At 38.4% G+C, this 16,230-nt stretch overlaps 1 protein-coding gene across 1 annotated transcript in view; it reads left to right on the plus strand.

Annotated features, from left to right (window-relative positions):
* The first annotated feature begins 15 nt into the window (after positions 1-15).
* Positions 16-16,230, plus strand: part of HTT (huntingtin) — a 78,550-nt gene continuing 62,335 nt past the window's right edge. The window contains 8 exon segments of the mRNA XM_010133191.1: positions 16-116; positions 6,395-6,478; positions 6,922-7,042; positions 10,506-10,565; positions 12,363-12,442; positions 12,814-12,952; positions 13,192-13,333; positions 15,772-15,950. Of these exon segments, the coding sequence (XP_010131493.1) occupies positions 16-116; positions 6,395-6,478; positions 6,922-7,042; positions 10,506-10,565; positions 12,363-12,442; positions 12,814-12,952; positions 13,192-13,333; positions 15,772-15,950 (906 nt within the window).

The following is a 16,230-nucleotide window of genomic DNA, read 5'->3' on the forward strand; positions in this document are numbered from 1 at the left end:
GCGGGCGGAGCGGACATGGCCACTATGGAGAAGTTGATGAAGGCCTTCGAGTCGTTGCGCTCCTTCCAGCAGCAGCAGGGTCCAGCTGCCATCCCCGAGGAGCCGCTCCAGAGACCGTGAGTGTCCCGCACTCGGTGGCTGGGAGGGCTCCCGGAACGCTTTGGCAGCGTTGCCCTCCCCTGCTCCGGGGCGAGGCCGCCCCGCCAAGCCGCTGCCGCTCCGGAGCTGCTGACAGCCTGAGAGGCATCTGGCAGTCGCCGGAGGAGTTAGTCCCGGGGTGCTTCCCTGTCCTTGGCAGGAGGCTGCGCCTGTGGACGTGTCTGGGAGTGCCGCCTGCTCTCTGTTTAAGTTTAAGCTAGGAGTAACTTTGTGGGCAAGCCCATTTGAAAATGCAAGTATGGGTGATGAACGGGAGGCGCAAGAATGCTTTATGCGTTTCACAGGCTGGTTCTAGAAAGAAAAACCTTATTTTCAGCTAATACGCTGTTGGGAAAAAAAAAGGTAAAAGAACCCCAAGTATAAGCATTAAACCTCATGAAGTCTGAGCTCTGATCATCGGTGGAGAGTTGATGTGCATGTCTGTTTATTACAAGCTTCCTTTAAAGTCTGTGCTGAGAGTCGCTGTGCAGAGCACTAAGAGGAGTTAGTTTAAATATTCCTGATACCCTTTTGCTTTCTTAAACGTTAGTGGCAAATGCATTACACGTCCATGCGGTACCCGGGTGTTACTGGAGGACACGGGCAAGGAGCTGTTCACTACCGTAGTGCTGCCCCTTACTTTTGCATCCTCTAAAAATAGCTTTCATTGAGCAGGTGAAAAGACACTGAGATTTTTGTGGGATAAATCCATGAGTCACACTATTGCTTTTTCTTCAGCTACAGGGGAGATGGGAGAAGCAAAAGGATTGAGGAGCAGGTAGTTTCTAAATTGGCAGTTTCATAGCGTTTTGGCAGAGGATGCGGAGCAGTAGAGCGGGCGCTTGGCCACTGGCTCCCACAGTACATTCTGATATGGATGCCAACTGGATTATGATGGTTGATACTATTTGGAGAGTGTTGTCTCAAACAATCTCAATGCATTTTCACATTTTTGGGACATAATAGATGAAAAAAAACTCACCTACTTCATGAGCTGATTGTTTTTAGATGCCTTACTGGCCTTCAGGGCTAAGTGCTCTGTGATGTGCGTGTTTGTTTTTTTTTTTTTTTTTTTGTGCTAGAACTTTGTGTGACATGGAGAACAGATGGCCATCTATTTCTAATCTTTCCTTTATGTAGTTGAAAAGATCTGTCTGGAAAGATACTGATGAGATACATCGCAGCATTTCAAGAGAGACCTGAAAATTATTTGTGATGCTTGTTGAGGGATGTTATGCTTGGTTTGGAGGTCTGAATGTAGGCATAGTCTACTCAGCACATTAAAAATTCAGGGTTGTAGTTGCCCTCGTTGACTTTGCTTTGTGTTTAAAAATAGGCTGTATGTTTTCAGAAAGCTGATGGTACTGCATGCCCCCAGGAGCTTTACAAATTCAGTAACAACACTAAGCCTCATAAAAACCTATGAAATGATACTGTGGCAGTTTTTGTACAAGTTTCTCAAACTTCTGGTGGAATACCAGGTGACTTCTTGAATGTGATTCACAATACTAGCTGCATTTTTTTTTCTTGTTTGTAATGGACTGGAAAGGAAAATTGCTGCTGTTTTCCTCGTGTTTGGGGAGAAGTGTTCATCTGCATTATGGTTCTGAACAAATAGTGCTTAAATATTTTGTGGTTCTGTGCAGTAACTTCCTATCATTCTCTGTGTTTACTGCTGTGAAAGGATGCGCGCTTACCTGTCAGTAATGAAAAAATAAATTAATTGGTCAATGTCATAGCATAAGTGCTGCTGGTTTGCCCTTTAATTTTTTCATTAGGTATCTATTTGACATTGTCCATTAGATCAAAGTTGTCCTGTTGCTAAAATTAGTCAAGCGAGAAACTGTCGTTCCTCAAGTTATAATCTCATTTTTTGTTGGACTTTTGCTACAGTGAAACTAACTACCCACCTCTACACTTTTTTTTCCTCTAAATGAGCTACTGTAGTTTACAAAGACACAATGTTATCTCTGCATGATTAAAAATAATAATAATAAAAATTATTTCCTGTTCAATAGGCAAAAATGGCCTTTTAAATATTTTTGGTAGAAAATGACTGTTCTGGTTAATGAATGAGTGCTATTAAGGACCGTCTTGTCTCCCGCTGTGAAACGTTTTAAGACACAGAGACTAGGGCAGAGAAAACTTAATTGTTTGCACAACACGTGTTGAAGTTTTTCGTCACTTTGTTGTAAGACAATGACTCATGAACTTTTGATAAAACTGATATCCTAGCTTCGCTTTTTATTTAAATATTAATTGAATGTAAGAGCTTTTTCTGTTTTGAGAGACTTCAATCTGCAATAATCATGGGTTATGCTTTTATTATGTATTAGTCAGACATCAGTTTCTGGCCCCCTCTCTTATCTCTTGCTATGGTTTTCTTGTATGAAAACTTAGGTTGAGCTCTCTGTCACCATATTGCTTTAGCACACTTGTGCTACACTTTCTTCTATATCTATTTTTAGCTTTTTCAGGCCCTTACATTTTGGTTGCAGTTGAGTGTGTTGTTTTGGATTACAACACTCCCACTGACTTAAAATTTGGTTAATATGATGCAAAAATCCATAGTTTACTCAGTGAAACTATAAAGCAGTTGGGCCATCACACAATATCCTGTATTTTACATTTTATTCATTTTTACCTCTTAATGGCAAGCTGAGAGAATGACTTGCTAATGTTTCTTCTAGAAAAGTGTTTAGCTTTGATTTGATTAATCCACCTTTTCTCTTGTCAATTGTTCTAATAGTAAATTATTGTAATTGGTTTTGATTGTGTCCTCATTTGATTTTTTTTTCTTACATTTGATTCTGCCCGTTACCTTTACAGCAAAAATACACATTTCTCTATAGTCAGGATTTTTTTCTGCATTTTTTTTTGTGCTTAACTGAAACTGTGGCCATAGATTTGTTCCATTAGTGCTGTATGCAGAGGTATTGTGATTTTTTTTGCTTAATGGAAGACCATATGAACTGCATGGATAATACCTATTGCTCTGCTTGTCCATGGTGGTTCCTAGATAGTTTGGGTTTTTTTTTTTTTTGAATTACCATTTCTAGGGTGTGTTGAAAACTTGTTCATGTTAATTTTGACTATACATCATTGTCTGTGTTGCTGCATATCGTTTGAAGTCTGGCTCATTTAGTTTATTTCCTGATCCACACACATTTCTGTTTGTTACTAATAGAATTTTTTTAATTTTACTTGTTTGATTTTTCACTTTTCTCAAGATTAATGTGAAGTCATTTGGGTTGGCTCTTAATGCTGGTTCAGCTTTAGAGCTTCTGTACTGTTTTCACATATCCTTAATTCTAAGGCCAAATAGTTGGCTACAGTGAGCTGCATCTCTTTGTAGCCAGCCCATCAGGACTAGGACTGCAAAATTACCTGGGCTTGCTGGGTTTCTTATATTTTTTTATTCATCTCCTGCATAGTTCTACAGGCAATCTCTAGCCAAGAAGATTAAACTCCTCTGCATGTGAGATGAAGCTTTCCTGTAGCTACCTACTACTTCCAATATCTCCTGCCTTCTGTTATTCGTCAAACTGAAATGACCTTACACTTGGGACTTGCTACTTCAACTCTCTTCTAAGAAACGCATGATGCTGTTTTCATCCCCCGGATGTGCTCATCAGCAGTTTGCACGAGGACTTTCATACTCCTTCTGAAGAGAGCCCTTTTTCTTAAAATAAAAAATCATGTGTTTTATCTCCACATATTTTGTTATCCTTCTCCGTCTGTAGGCACAGAAACTGTGTGCTAGCACACAGTGTACATTAAATGCTTGTCTTCCACCTTGGCTTTCATTTCTTCGAAAGCTGATTTTTTGGAAGTTGAATAACCAAATGGCAGATGAAAGATTCAGTACAGCAAATTTGTCTGGATTTCTGTTCTTCTTTCCCTTTGGATAGTAACTGATAGTTAGTCTACACCTCTAGTTTCTGCTGTTTCAGTTTAAATGGTTACTTGTTACCTATCTGCATTCCTTCGAAGTTTTCACTTTGAAGTTTTGCCTCTTTTTGTAATTTTTAAAGTTACTGATTTCAGTGATGTGGTAGATTGTTAGGTGAACTCTCTGTTTACAGAAATCTGAAGAGGTTGGTCTGTACTAGACTGGGTAGTCTGAATATTACTGCCTGCCTTGCTCGGGTTTATATCAGGTGTAGATAATAAAGAACTTTGTTCTGAAAGCAGTCTCATTCAGCAATATCTTTAATGTGTTTTATATCGGAAGTAGTGAGCTTATGGGCAAGTTCAGATGTGCCTGTTTTGCTCTTGGGTTGAATGTGTACTGAAAATGGTGCTCATAAGAGATGTGGGCAATGCTAGGTATAATTATTATAGAAGTTAAAATGATTGGTGCGGTTTCGTTGATGCCTGTTCATATCAACAGTGCTTAAGTTGCAAAATCAGTGGGGCGTTTTAGGAAGTATTTGCTGATTTGTTAGAGGTAATCTGAAGGTACTGTTAAAAACTCTGTGGTACTTTTTCTTGATTCTGTGGTGCTTCTTCAGGATGAAAGGACATGGTGTATCTTCATCAGATTCAGACTGGCTACATGTATTCTGCCAGTAGCTTAAGAGCACATGCCAAAGAAGAGACACTCTTTGAGGAGTGCTGAAGCTTACCTAAACAAAATACTGTAAAATTATAATAAAAAAAAATTCAGTTTGTCCAGAACTGCTCCTTAAACTTTTAAAAAGGGAAAGTATTTCTGCAGTGAGATGAGAGGATCCTTAGGAGAAAAACTGAAGTCTTGGGAATAAACACTTTTTAACCCCACTTCCACCCATTGATGGAAGAAGGAGGACAGGGATACTTGCAAAAATATCTTTTTCCCAAAACTACTGTTATTTGAGCTAAAGCTCTTAAATATTACAGCTTAATCCTTCAAAATTTTTGTCTAACAATGTGTTTTGAGTGAGCTTACTTGAGTGTGCTTATTGGCTATATGCTATTGGTCCTTAATGTTGTGTGAACTATGTTAATGTAACTCAAGGCTGTTTGCATTGTTTCCCAACTTATAGTTCAGAAACAATTTTGCTATTCTTTTTGAAGACAGAGAATTTAATGCTAAAAATACAGTTGAACAATTTTCATTTGGAAAACAAAAGGGAAGTTTCTCTTGAATGTGAGTGAAGGAGTGGGTAACTTCTTGTTGTGAAACAGACCCAGGAGAGGTACCCTTGGGTGTGCAAAGTTCCAGTGTTGCTACTGGTTAATTATTTAAAAGTAACATGATTCTGTGTCAGTAAAAGTTAAAAGTAGGAGACACTGTATACAATGAAATAAAATTTCACAGTAATAGTTGTGAATCTCCTTCAGTTCCTTTTTTTTTCCTGTTCCTTTGTTGGGGATGGAGCAGGGAAGGAGCTTTGTTTGAGGCTCAGCCGTAAAGGGTTGTAGGAGCTTATATCGTGATGAAGTGAATGCTGAACAAATTTTACAGACTAGAAGCTTTTCATATTGTGCTCTGCACTGCTTGTAGATACGCATTCTTTGATTCTGTGAATTTTATTCTCTTCATTTTACAGTAATATTCTGCAACTTGACAAAGCTTGGCCATTCCTGCATTATTCCAAGTGTTACTACAAGGACATTATTCTTGAGAGGTGTAGAGAGAGACTGTGTGTAGAGCTGTGCTGTTTCTATAATTACAAAACCATGGCACGTGGCGTGTGATAGGAGTGTCTCAGCATCCTTTCCAGTTCAGATACAGAGTGGTGAATTTAATAGAACTCTCAAGTTTCCAGATCTTGCCAGAGAAAAAAAGTCCAAGGTGATATTATGTGTGAGGAAGGTCCTTTTAAAAGTGGTATTTTTAGGTCTGTGAGACTTGTTCGCATGGCTTACTTTCCTCAGCCTTTTTTTATTTCAATGAGTTTCTTTATTTCAGCTTTGTACTGGGTTTGCTCCACTTTTTCCTCCCTTTCCCTTTACTCTTCTTTGGTTTTGTTTCCCAAATATTTTCTAGGTGAAAGTTATGGAATTAATATGATATTCCCTGTTAAATGGTTCATTCTTTTTCTGAGTTTGTATCCTTCTCTTTGCTTGTATGCCTTCTTGCTCTTAGTAGCAGTTAGTTTATGAAGTCCTGGCCCTACAGGTAGTTAGCATACAGCTGGTTATATACTGACTAGAAGAGTGCATCTTTTTTTGTATAATCGTTAGACACTACTCTAGCAAGACTGCTTAAATGGTCATTGCTTGCTATTGAAGTCTTATCTCAGACACGTTATCATTGTGTTCTTTTTAGAAAGAAAGAACTTTCAACTACGAAGAAAGATCGAGTGAATCATTGCCTAACAATATGTGAAAACATAGTTGCTCAGTCTTTAAGGTAAGACAATGTCTTTTATTATATTAATATGAACAACTGCTTTAGACTGTTAGTTATTTGGAGGCTTCCTGGTAATGGCTAATTTAAAATGCTCAACTTCTGTTTAAAACTGAAATGTCTCAATTTTTCTTCATTTTTTTTTTTTTTACTGACTCAAAAATCTAAGAAGTAATTTTGTTTAAGCATAGATAGAATAGTCATTATACTTCTACCTCAGATAGAAAAACTGGGGCACAGAGGTCAAATACCTGCCCAGATTATGTAGGAAAGAGTAGGGAAATGATCTCCCAACTCCTAATGAAGTACTTTAATCCACTGAATGTATTCTCATGTAAAACTGTGTTTAATACATGTGCAGTTGGATTGTGAAACCCCCTCAGAAATAGCATTTGTGTTTGCTTTTCATAATGTGCATTATAATTTTTTAACATTTGTTTATTTAGAAATTCTCCAGAATTTCAGAAACTGCTGGGAATTGCTATGGAACTCTTTCTCCTCTGCAGTGAGGATGCAGAATCTGATGTCCGGATGGTTGCTGATGAATGCCTTAATAAAGTTATTAAAGTGAGAACTTTTATATACTGTACTACCAGATTTTACCTCTTCTTGATGCAGTGTCCTGTATGAATTCACACTGATATTCGTTTAGTTACTTTTCTTATTGTTAATAGTATCTCATAATGTAAGAGGTTACTAAGCTTCTTTACTAAGTCCTGTATGTGCTCTTAGGAGAGCTTTTTGTGCCCAAATCAAAATATTTAACTTGTCTTCTGTTGGTCATTGTTCTAATCTATTCTTTTCTTCTGTCATTCATTAACTTTGTTCTCTTCAAGTTAAGCAAAACAAGCATGTGGGCTTTTCTAAAATCATCTTCGTGTGTGGGGATGAATGGTCTATTACTGTCCTGTAAATATAAAGACCCTTAAGATGGGGAAAGGTAAAAATATTAAAAAGTTGACTGAAAGATGTAGTGTCACTTCATTCCAGACTGTTGGTGTGCTGTCATTCAGGTAGTGTGATTTGGTGAGTCTTGGAGAAGTTGCTTCTAGGCAATAATTAGCGTAAATATGGTGTTCTGGAGATTGTTCATTATGCTACTGTGTCTAGAATGAAGGGCTTACTGGAGAACAGCAGGAGGGCATTCATACAAGGTCAGACAAGGTCTAAATCTTGATTTAAAGTATCTTAAAATTCACCTTTTGAGTAATTGCAGGGAGCTGCTGCTTCCAGGACAGGTTTACCTTCACCTGCTCTTTCTTTTTTCTTTTTTTTTTCCCCTGAAATACTTGACATTTGAGTCAATGTAATCTGCCTGCATAATTAATCTAGTTGATGCAAAGTTTAAGTGCTTTAGAAATATGCAAATAATTTTCTGTAGCGTGAAGGGGCTTGTAGAAGCAAGCAAGCAAAACATCCCTATTTCTGTAGGGATTTCTCTCAGTTAAGTTCTGTTTGTTTTATACCTGGATTAATTAAATTTTGGGGGTTGAGCTTGTGGCTGGAAGTTGTATGGAGAAAACATACTGACTGTGTAATGTATCCTGTAATGATAGGGAACGAGGAAGTGCAAATATCTTTTGCTTTTATAGTTTTGCCCTGTAGCACTTTGCCCTGTTTATTTGGGTTTAAATGTTTTTCCATTTGCAGGAGCTAAGCACTCTGTAAAATGCATGGACCATTATGTAACTTAATTTGCTTTAGAAGGTGCTTCGAAACAGTTTTGAAGAATGCAAAATTATTTTATTCTTTCCACTAAACTCTTCTGTAGGCTTGCTATAAAATTGACCTCCTTAATTCACTTACCTGTTTAATATTAGTGCTTGCTGGCATGTTTCAAGGAAACTTGAAAAACTTGAATTTTTTTTTTCAAATCTTTTTATGGTAGTTTGTTTTGTTTCAAATGTTAAAGCATTTTTAAATGATAGACTCTTCTATCAGTCATTAAGCTTGCCAGTAGGTCACAACTATGAAATGGGGGTAGTTGCGGTATTCCAACCACATGGATGTATCGGATTGCTATCGAAGCTGGTCATAGTTTATATTCTGTTTCTGTGTATTATGCTGTGTAGAAGGAACGTGGTATTTAGGCAGATGCTCTCTTGTGTATAAATGCAGATTCAAAAAGGTGTGCAGTTTTATTTTTCATTGTGCAAGTGGCAGTGATGCTTGTGATGAGTGGGACAGAGGTGTCGGGTCCCTAAGCCTGCCTGTTAGTCAATGTTCAGCTGTAAACTGAAACAGCAAGTAATGTTTAGATAAACACTCTGTAGGTCATCTTTAAGTATCACTACACTTTTCTTTCACAGCCTTACAGACAGCATAAATGGCTCAAAGTCTCAATAGCTTTGGTGATACCTTTATTTAAAAAAAAAATACCAATATAGGAGTTACCAGATTTCTGTGGGTAAGGTATTACTGAAGATGGTGTATGATATTGTAGTATTCTCTGTGCTGATGATACTGGTGGGACTGCTCACACAGATTGGAGTACAGCTGGTCTCAGTAATTGGGATTGATTTTTTGTGATACTTTACAGTAGACTACATTGTATTTTTTTCTTATTGGGATGACTTCAGATTCTAGCCTGCTAAAAATATAGGTATATCCTAGTAAAAAGAGTTGCTCCAGTTGAGTGTGGTGTAAGGACATCTTACCCTTGAAGCCAAATAGCAGCTGGTGACTTTCTGTATTGCTTGATAGCCTTATATACAAGGTCAGTGAACTTACCACAAAAACTAAGTTTTGTGAAGGAATTGGTATTAAATCCTACCTACTGTCATCGGGGCACCTGCAGTTAACAGCTGGGGTTCTTATGACAGTATAAAGATAAAAGCTAGGTAAGATTTTTCTAGGGAAGATAATGCCATTTTATTATAATGACTGGTATAGTTGGGGGAATGAAATTTTGGGGCATACGATTTTAGGCTCTGGAGGAGCGATGGGCTCTACACTCACCACACTTAAGCAGTTGTGGCCTCTACATCAGCATGAACCATGTAAGATTTTGTAATCATCATGAATAATCCTGTGAAGATATGAGTTTAATGGTTGGTGGTGAAGAAGGCAGATAGAAATTTAGACATTATTAAATTATTGGGCAAGAAATAAAGCGTGAAATACTAAACGTTATAGCACTGTATAAATCCACAATGTGGACACTTACACATTGTATGAAGCTCTCATCTGAGGAAGTGGTGATGGGAATGTTCGTAAATAGTAATATGGCTAGGAAAAAATAGAAGACAGAGGCTAATCGTGTGTGTACGAAATATTTTATAGGAAAAGATACATAGAGGAACTTTTTCCTTCTCTGCTGTTTTAAAGATGGAGGGAGAATGACTGAGTTGAGGTGAACAGCAAATTACTACTTCTCAGTGCTCACTTTCATTTCATGTACCCTACTTCTTAGCCAGACGGCAGGTTCAAACTACAGCGTATGCTCTGTCACGGTGTGCTTGATTAGATCCTGGGATGTGATGCTTCTGGTGTCCAGAACACCTTGTGGTAATAAATGGATGCAGAAATTGGGCTTATTCCTGAAGGAAAGGTTTCTCATGGGCTGTTAAAGGTAATGGTACAAATACAGCATCAGTTTGAGAAATGGTAGGAGGCTACTTGACAGTGGCAATGTATAGCAGGGAGTACCTCTCGCTACTTGTGAATCCTATTTTTGTGTTTTAATATTCTATTAATGACTATCTGTTCTTGGCATTTGCCAGAAAGCACGTTAGGTTGGCTCTGCTTGTAGTCTGATCCCATATGGCCTTTTTTAGGTAGAACGGGTAAAGCAGTCCATATTAACAGCAAATAATGGTTAGAGTTTGTGGAATTTGTCCACATTTCTGTTTTGTGTAGAAGATAAAGGTGTCTTTCTTCAGTATCTAGCACTTTCCTGACTGTACATCAAGTACAGGAGCAGTTAGGTAGTTGTGTGCCTTTTTGAAAACTGTTTTATTGCAAGTGTAACATTGTTCCTGTGAAGTGCCTCCCCTCTGATACAGTGTGTTCTCAATGCATTTTATTGCAGGCTTTGATGGATTCGAATCTTCCTAGGTTACAATTAGAACTGTATAAAGAGATTAAAAAGGTGAGTTTCTACCTTCCATGTCCTTTTGAAATACAGTGTTTAGTAAGTGTTTTAGTGTATTGGAATGTGGCGTGAGTGTAAATAATTAGTGTATGTCTTTTAAGGTCAAGGTCAAAGCTTCACTTTGGAAGGATTTCTGACTTCTTAATGTATTGTTCTACCCAGTTCCTTGCAGTTGGCCCCATTGTTTAGATTTAACCACTCCTGAAAGCCTATTTGGCAGAAAATGTGTGAGCATTTGGTGTGAACAGCAGTCTGAGTTAACCTTAGTGACTCTGCATCCGAACGAATGAGGCATACTCATGATGTTTGCTCCTCTGAGCTGATTAACTTCAAGCAAAACGGTGGTGAAAAGTAGGTGGAGGACAGTGATATTTTTATTTTGACATAACTTGGACAAAACATTTGATCAAGACCTGAAATGACCTGATACAAGTTTCAGCGACTCTGTGAATGTGTGATGTGAACTTACAGCCTCGATAAGAAGCATAGGTAAAAATACTGAAACATCACTCTGCACCAAAAGTCACAACTTAATAAAATTCTTCCTGTGGACATAATTAATAGCTGTTGAAGTGTATGCCTACAGAAGAAAAATGCTGTGTTCAGGACAGTATCACTGAAACCATGTCTCTTGCATCTATAAACGTATAGCAACTATGTAGCTTGTATAGAGAGAAGATATAGATGTTATTTGTCAGACGGTAATGCTATTGCTTTTTGTTATATTTCTTTGGGAATGCTAGCAATTACAAAACCTATGTAGTTAGCTTTTCTCCTGTCAGATGTGGACTACTTGTAGGCTATGTATGAATATCTTACTGCATTGTTGTACCTTAATGTCATGCAAAATTTTTGAGGGTACAGAAATGAACATCTAGCTAATTAGCAAAAACCAGCTAACATGAACAAAAATTGCTGTGAAGCTTCTGCATGTCATAACAGGAGAAAATATTTTGATGTTCAGGTGACATGTGCTTCTTGTGTAGTTCCTCTCAAACTCATGGCAGAGGCAAGAGAGAGAGGTAGCAGGCGTAACAGAAGCACCAGCAGACTGGATTTTGTTTGTGCATTAGTTGGATCACTTTGGGAGCCATGCCAGAATCTGTTGTTTGGCTCTGAACCTGAAAAATACACATTTTGTAGTTCAGATGCAAGTTGTTTTTTTTTTTTTAACTTGTCATACTAACAAGAGTATAAATCCTTGATATACTAGCTAAAGAAAACAAGAAGAAATGACAGTTTGTAAATATCTCAGCTCTGTCTTCAGCAAGACTTGATTGTGGTTAGGTTAGGACTACATTCGGTACACAATTTCTTCTAGACATCTGTTGACTTCATAGTTTTCTGTATTTCCAACTTTACTGAGGAGCTTTTCTATATCCTTTAGACAACAGGTCTAAAGGCATTCTGGCTCAAGTCAGGTGTACAACTGAAGGTGTAAATACAGTAGATACTAAACTTCAGTATGCAGGCCATTATGAAGTGATAGAGAACAGTATGTGGATTTTCTTCTTTAGCACGCTCAGGAAGTGAAAGTTATTTGCGTATCTCCACTGCTGTCAATTTTATGCTGCATTTATCCCTGCAAGCATTGCAGTGATTTTTTTTCAGGCTCATATCATCAGTGTTTCTTTGTTGGTTGATGCCTTTCTCTGTGGTATTTTAAACATATTTTTAGCTTATTTTTATCAGTTTAATAAAATATTAGGAACTGTATGCTATGATATATGATAGGGGTTTTTTTTAGGAAATGGTTTTGCTTGATGAAATGTAACAATTATATACTCTGTCTAGAATGGTGCTTCCAGAAGTCTACGTGCTGCACTCTGGAGATTTGCTGAGCTTGCCCATCTAGTTAGGCCTCAAAAGTGCAGGTAAACACATCTTAGTAATGAAATTTCCAAAGAACACTTAATAAAATACAGATGTTAACAAAACAACATTGTTCTCTCTGAAGTAGCTGTATTTGATTAGCTGGTTTTGTTTTAGTGGAATTGTAGTTCTGTGCTGTATGTGACTCTGGGGAAAGGGAGGGGAAAACTTGTGAAGAAAATAACTTGGGGTTTTTTAAGTGTATTCTTAATGTTTGCACATTGAACTCAGAAGCCATTCTGCATTCAGTGTAGCTAACAGCTACATTTTTTAAGATTTAGTAATACCACAGAATTTGAGTGTGAATTAAAAATTATTAGATGGGTACAGTCGATCTGTTCTCAAGTTAGTTTTTCTCCTTTGCCATACTTAGGCCGTACTTAGTGAACCTTTTGCCTTGTCTAACACGAATAAGTAAGAGACCCGAAGAATCCGTACAAGAGACGCTAGCTGCGGCAATACCAAAAATCATGGCGGCATTTGGCAATTTTGCAAACGACAATGAGATTAAGGTATTTTTAATAACATATTAGTGCTCCCAGTTGTGTAAAGCACAGTAATCTATCAGCATTATCCTAGGTTACAGGAAGTGTTAGAGCTGTGTGTCTGAGTTAAAGCGAAAGTTGTGCTTGCTTGATGTATATTAAGTAATACTTCAAATAAAATGGAAAATGCATTTGCTGACTTCTTAATTTGCTTCTGTCTCCTTTTCTTTCTCATAAAAAGTTAAGTAAGATATCTTCTCCTTTAGGTTTTATTGAAGGCTTTCATAGCTAACCTTAAATCCAGTTCCCCTACTATCCGTCGAACAGCGGCAGCATCGGCAGTAAGCATCTGTCAACACTCACGAAGAACGCAGTATTTTTATGCCTGGTTATTGAATGTACTTCTAGGTAAGATTCAGGGGAAAATGAATTAAATTTGCTTTCGGTATAAGTAACATAAAATGTTTTTGTCATGTAAGACACTTCTGTCTATCTCTGTATGCTTCAGTGCTAATTCAGTAGTGTTGAAAGGAAACAGTCAGAACTAGGGAAGCAAGATGCCTGTTGGAAAATGAGGTCTAAGGTTTCTGGAAGAACTTGCTCAGTCTGAAAACCTGCGTTTTTCAGCAGCTTTGTTAGTGCAGCAGTTTTGAGGTGGAGGATCACAGAATCATTTTGGTTGGAAGAGACCTTTAAGATTATCAAGTCCAACTGTTCACCCTGTATTGCCAGAATCCCTAAACCATGTCTCTCATTGCCACATCTACACGTCCTCTGAACTCTTCCACGGATGGGGACTCCACTTCCCTGGGCAGCCTATTGCAATGCTTGACCACCCTCTCTAAAAAAATTTTTACTAATATCTAACCTAAATCTCCCTGGTACAGCTTGAGGTCATTTCCTCTTGTCCTATCACTTGTTACATGGGAGATGAGACTGACCTCAACCTTACCTGAAAGGAGGTTGTAGTAGTTGTAGAGAGCAATAAGGTCTCCCCTGAGACCCCTTTTTCTCCAGACTAAACAGCCCCAGTTCCCTCAGCTGCTCCTCAGAGGACTTGTGCTCTAGACCCTTTGCCAGCCCTGTTGCCCTTCTCCGGATACGCTCCAGCACCTCAGTGTCCTTCTTGCAGTCAGGGCCCAAAACTGGGTACAGTATTTGAGGGGCAGCCTACCAGTGTGGAGTGCAGGGTGACAGTCACTTCCCTCCTCCTGCTGGCCACACTAGTGCTGATATAAGCCAGGATGCTGTTGGCCTCCTTGCCCACCTGGGCACACTGCTGGATCATATTCAATCGGCTGTCGAGCAGCACCCCCAGGTCCTTTCCTGCTGTGCATCTTTCCAGCCACTCCTCCACAAGCCTGTAGCGTTGCAGGGGGTTGTGGTGGCCCAAGTGCAGTAGCTGGTACTTGGCCTTACTGAACTTCATCCCATTGGCCTTGGCCCATTGATCCAGCCTGTCCAGATCCCTCTGTAGATACTTCTGACCTTCAGGCAGATCAGCGCACCTGCCTGACTTGGTGTCATGTGCAAACTTGCTGAGGGTGCACTCAATCCCCTCATCCAGATCATTGATAAAGATAGTAAGCAGAACTGGCCCAAATATTGAGCCCTGGGGAACACCATTTGTGACTGACTGCCAACTGGATTGAACTTCGTTCACCACCACTCTTTTGGCCTGGGAATCCAGCCAGGACATGGCTGCTCTTCTGTGGGTCATGAACACAAATCCTATAACATTTTTTTGTTGGGTTTTTTTGGTTTGGTTTTTTTTTTTTTTTTAGAAGTACTGCCATGTAGTTTTTCTGTTGAAAACATAATGGACCAGAAATTATGTGCCTTTAAATTAAAAAATTTAACTTTGTGTGAGATGTTGCTTCCATGTTGCTTCAGCTGGAGAATTTGCATGGTCTTTGGGGTGTTTTACAACTCCTGATGAGACTCTTGTCTGGACTGTAGTGGAAATTTTTATCTCAGTTTTGTTACTGAAGAAGGGTTCTTTACTCTATAGACAATATTACAAAAGGAGGAGTAAGGAAGACCAGAGGATGCATAAAGCATTTTTGTATTAGTCTTTCTTCCTTTAAGAACGTGTGAGAAATTCAAATGCCATGTAGTGATTTTCATTGCTCTGTGTGCCTTGAAAATGGTGTGCATGCATTGTTCTTTCCTGCCTTAAAGGTGATGTTTTGTAATGTTCTGGCAATGGTACTGAGTTCAGACAGGAGCACTGATAGGAACTCCATGAATTGATTCTGATTTTTTTTTTTTTTCCTCCCCTGAATTAGAAGGTTGTGTTTTCTTACGTAACTTATATTTGTTCTTAATATGTTTTGGACTTGACTCTGTGATTAACAGGTAGATATACGGAATAAGGTTTCCAACATGTGATGGAGGAGGCAACAGTGTAAATTTAATTCATTTAGGATAGTAGCGTGTCTGTGTGAACAGGAATTAGTTTGGCCTTAATTAAACTGCCAAGTCGAGAGAGGAGGTAGATAAGGGGACCAAGAGAATTTAGATCATTTGGAAAAAACATTGGGTATTACAAAAAACTTTTATGTTTTTGAGTGAAAAGAGGTGGGGAACAGGAAATGTGAGACAAAGTACTCTGATCATTCTCCCACGTTGCTTAGATCATTGTCAGGAATATTTCAGAATATGCATTATTTAATGTTTCTACATTTAAAAATAATTTAAGTTGCTGCTGAGTTTTGGTTTTTTTAGAAGAAGCTATTATATGGACTACATGAAAGAACATTTGTATTGCTACTAACTACTGTCTACTATTGTCTAACTAACTTACTGTCAAGTAAGTGATTTGGCTGCTTCTTTTCTTCCCCCAGGCTTGTTGGTTCCCGTAGAAGATGATCATCCTACTCTTTTAATTCTGGGTGTTTTACTTACGCTAAGGTATCTCATACCATTACTGCAACAACAAGTAAAGGATACGAGTCTGAAAGGCAGTTTTGGTGTAACAAGAAAAGAAACAGAGATTTCACCTTCACCAGAACAACTTACACAGGTAAAGTACAAATAATAACTCTTACCTGAAGAGTACTAATTAGAGGGAAAAGAAATAAGTCTTCTGTTGTTACGGGTCGAGGGACTGATATACCTCTATTTACCTTAACGGAATCCCTCTGTCCTGATAGGAAGGGATTTAATAGGGAAAGGAAGAAATTCACACTTCGGTCTATTCGGATAGCTGAAACAAATTTTAATATATATATATGATAAAGCCACACAACTATATTCTATACGTATATGCTTACAAACCAAAAGGGAAGGGGGGGGGGGAATGA

Source organism: Buceros rhinoceros, unplaced genomic scaffold, assembly GCF_000710305.1.
Source record: "Buceros rhinoceros silvestris isolate BGI_N320 unplaced genomic scaffold, ASM71030v1 scaffold503, whole genome shotgun sequence".
In the NCBI taxonomy this organism is placed as follows: domain Eukaryota; kingdom Metazoa; phylum Chordata; class Aves; order Bucerotiformes; family Bucerotidae; genus Buceros; species Buceros rhinoceros.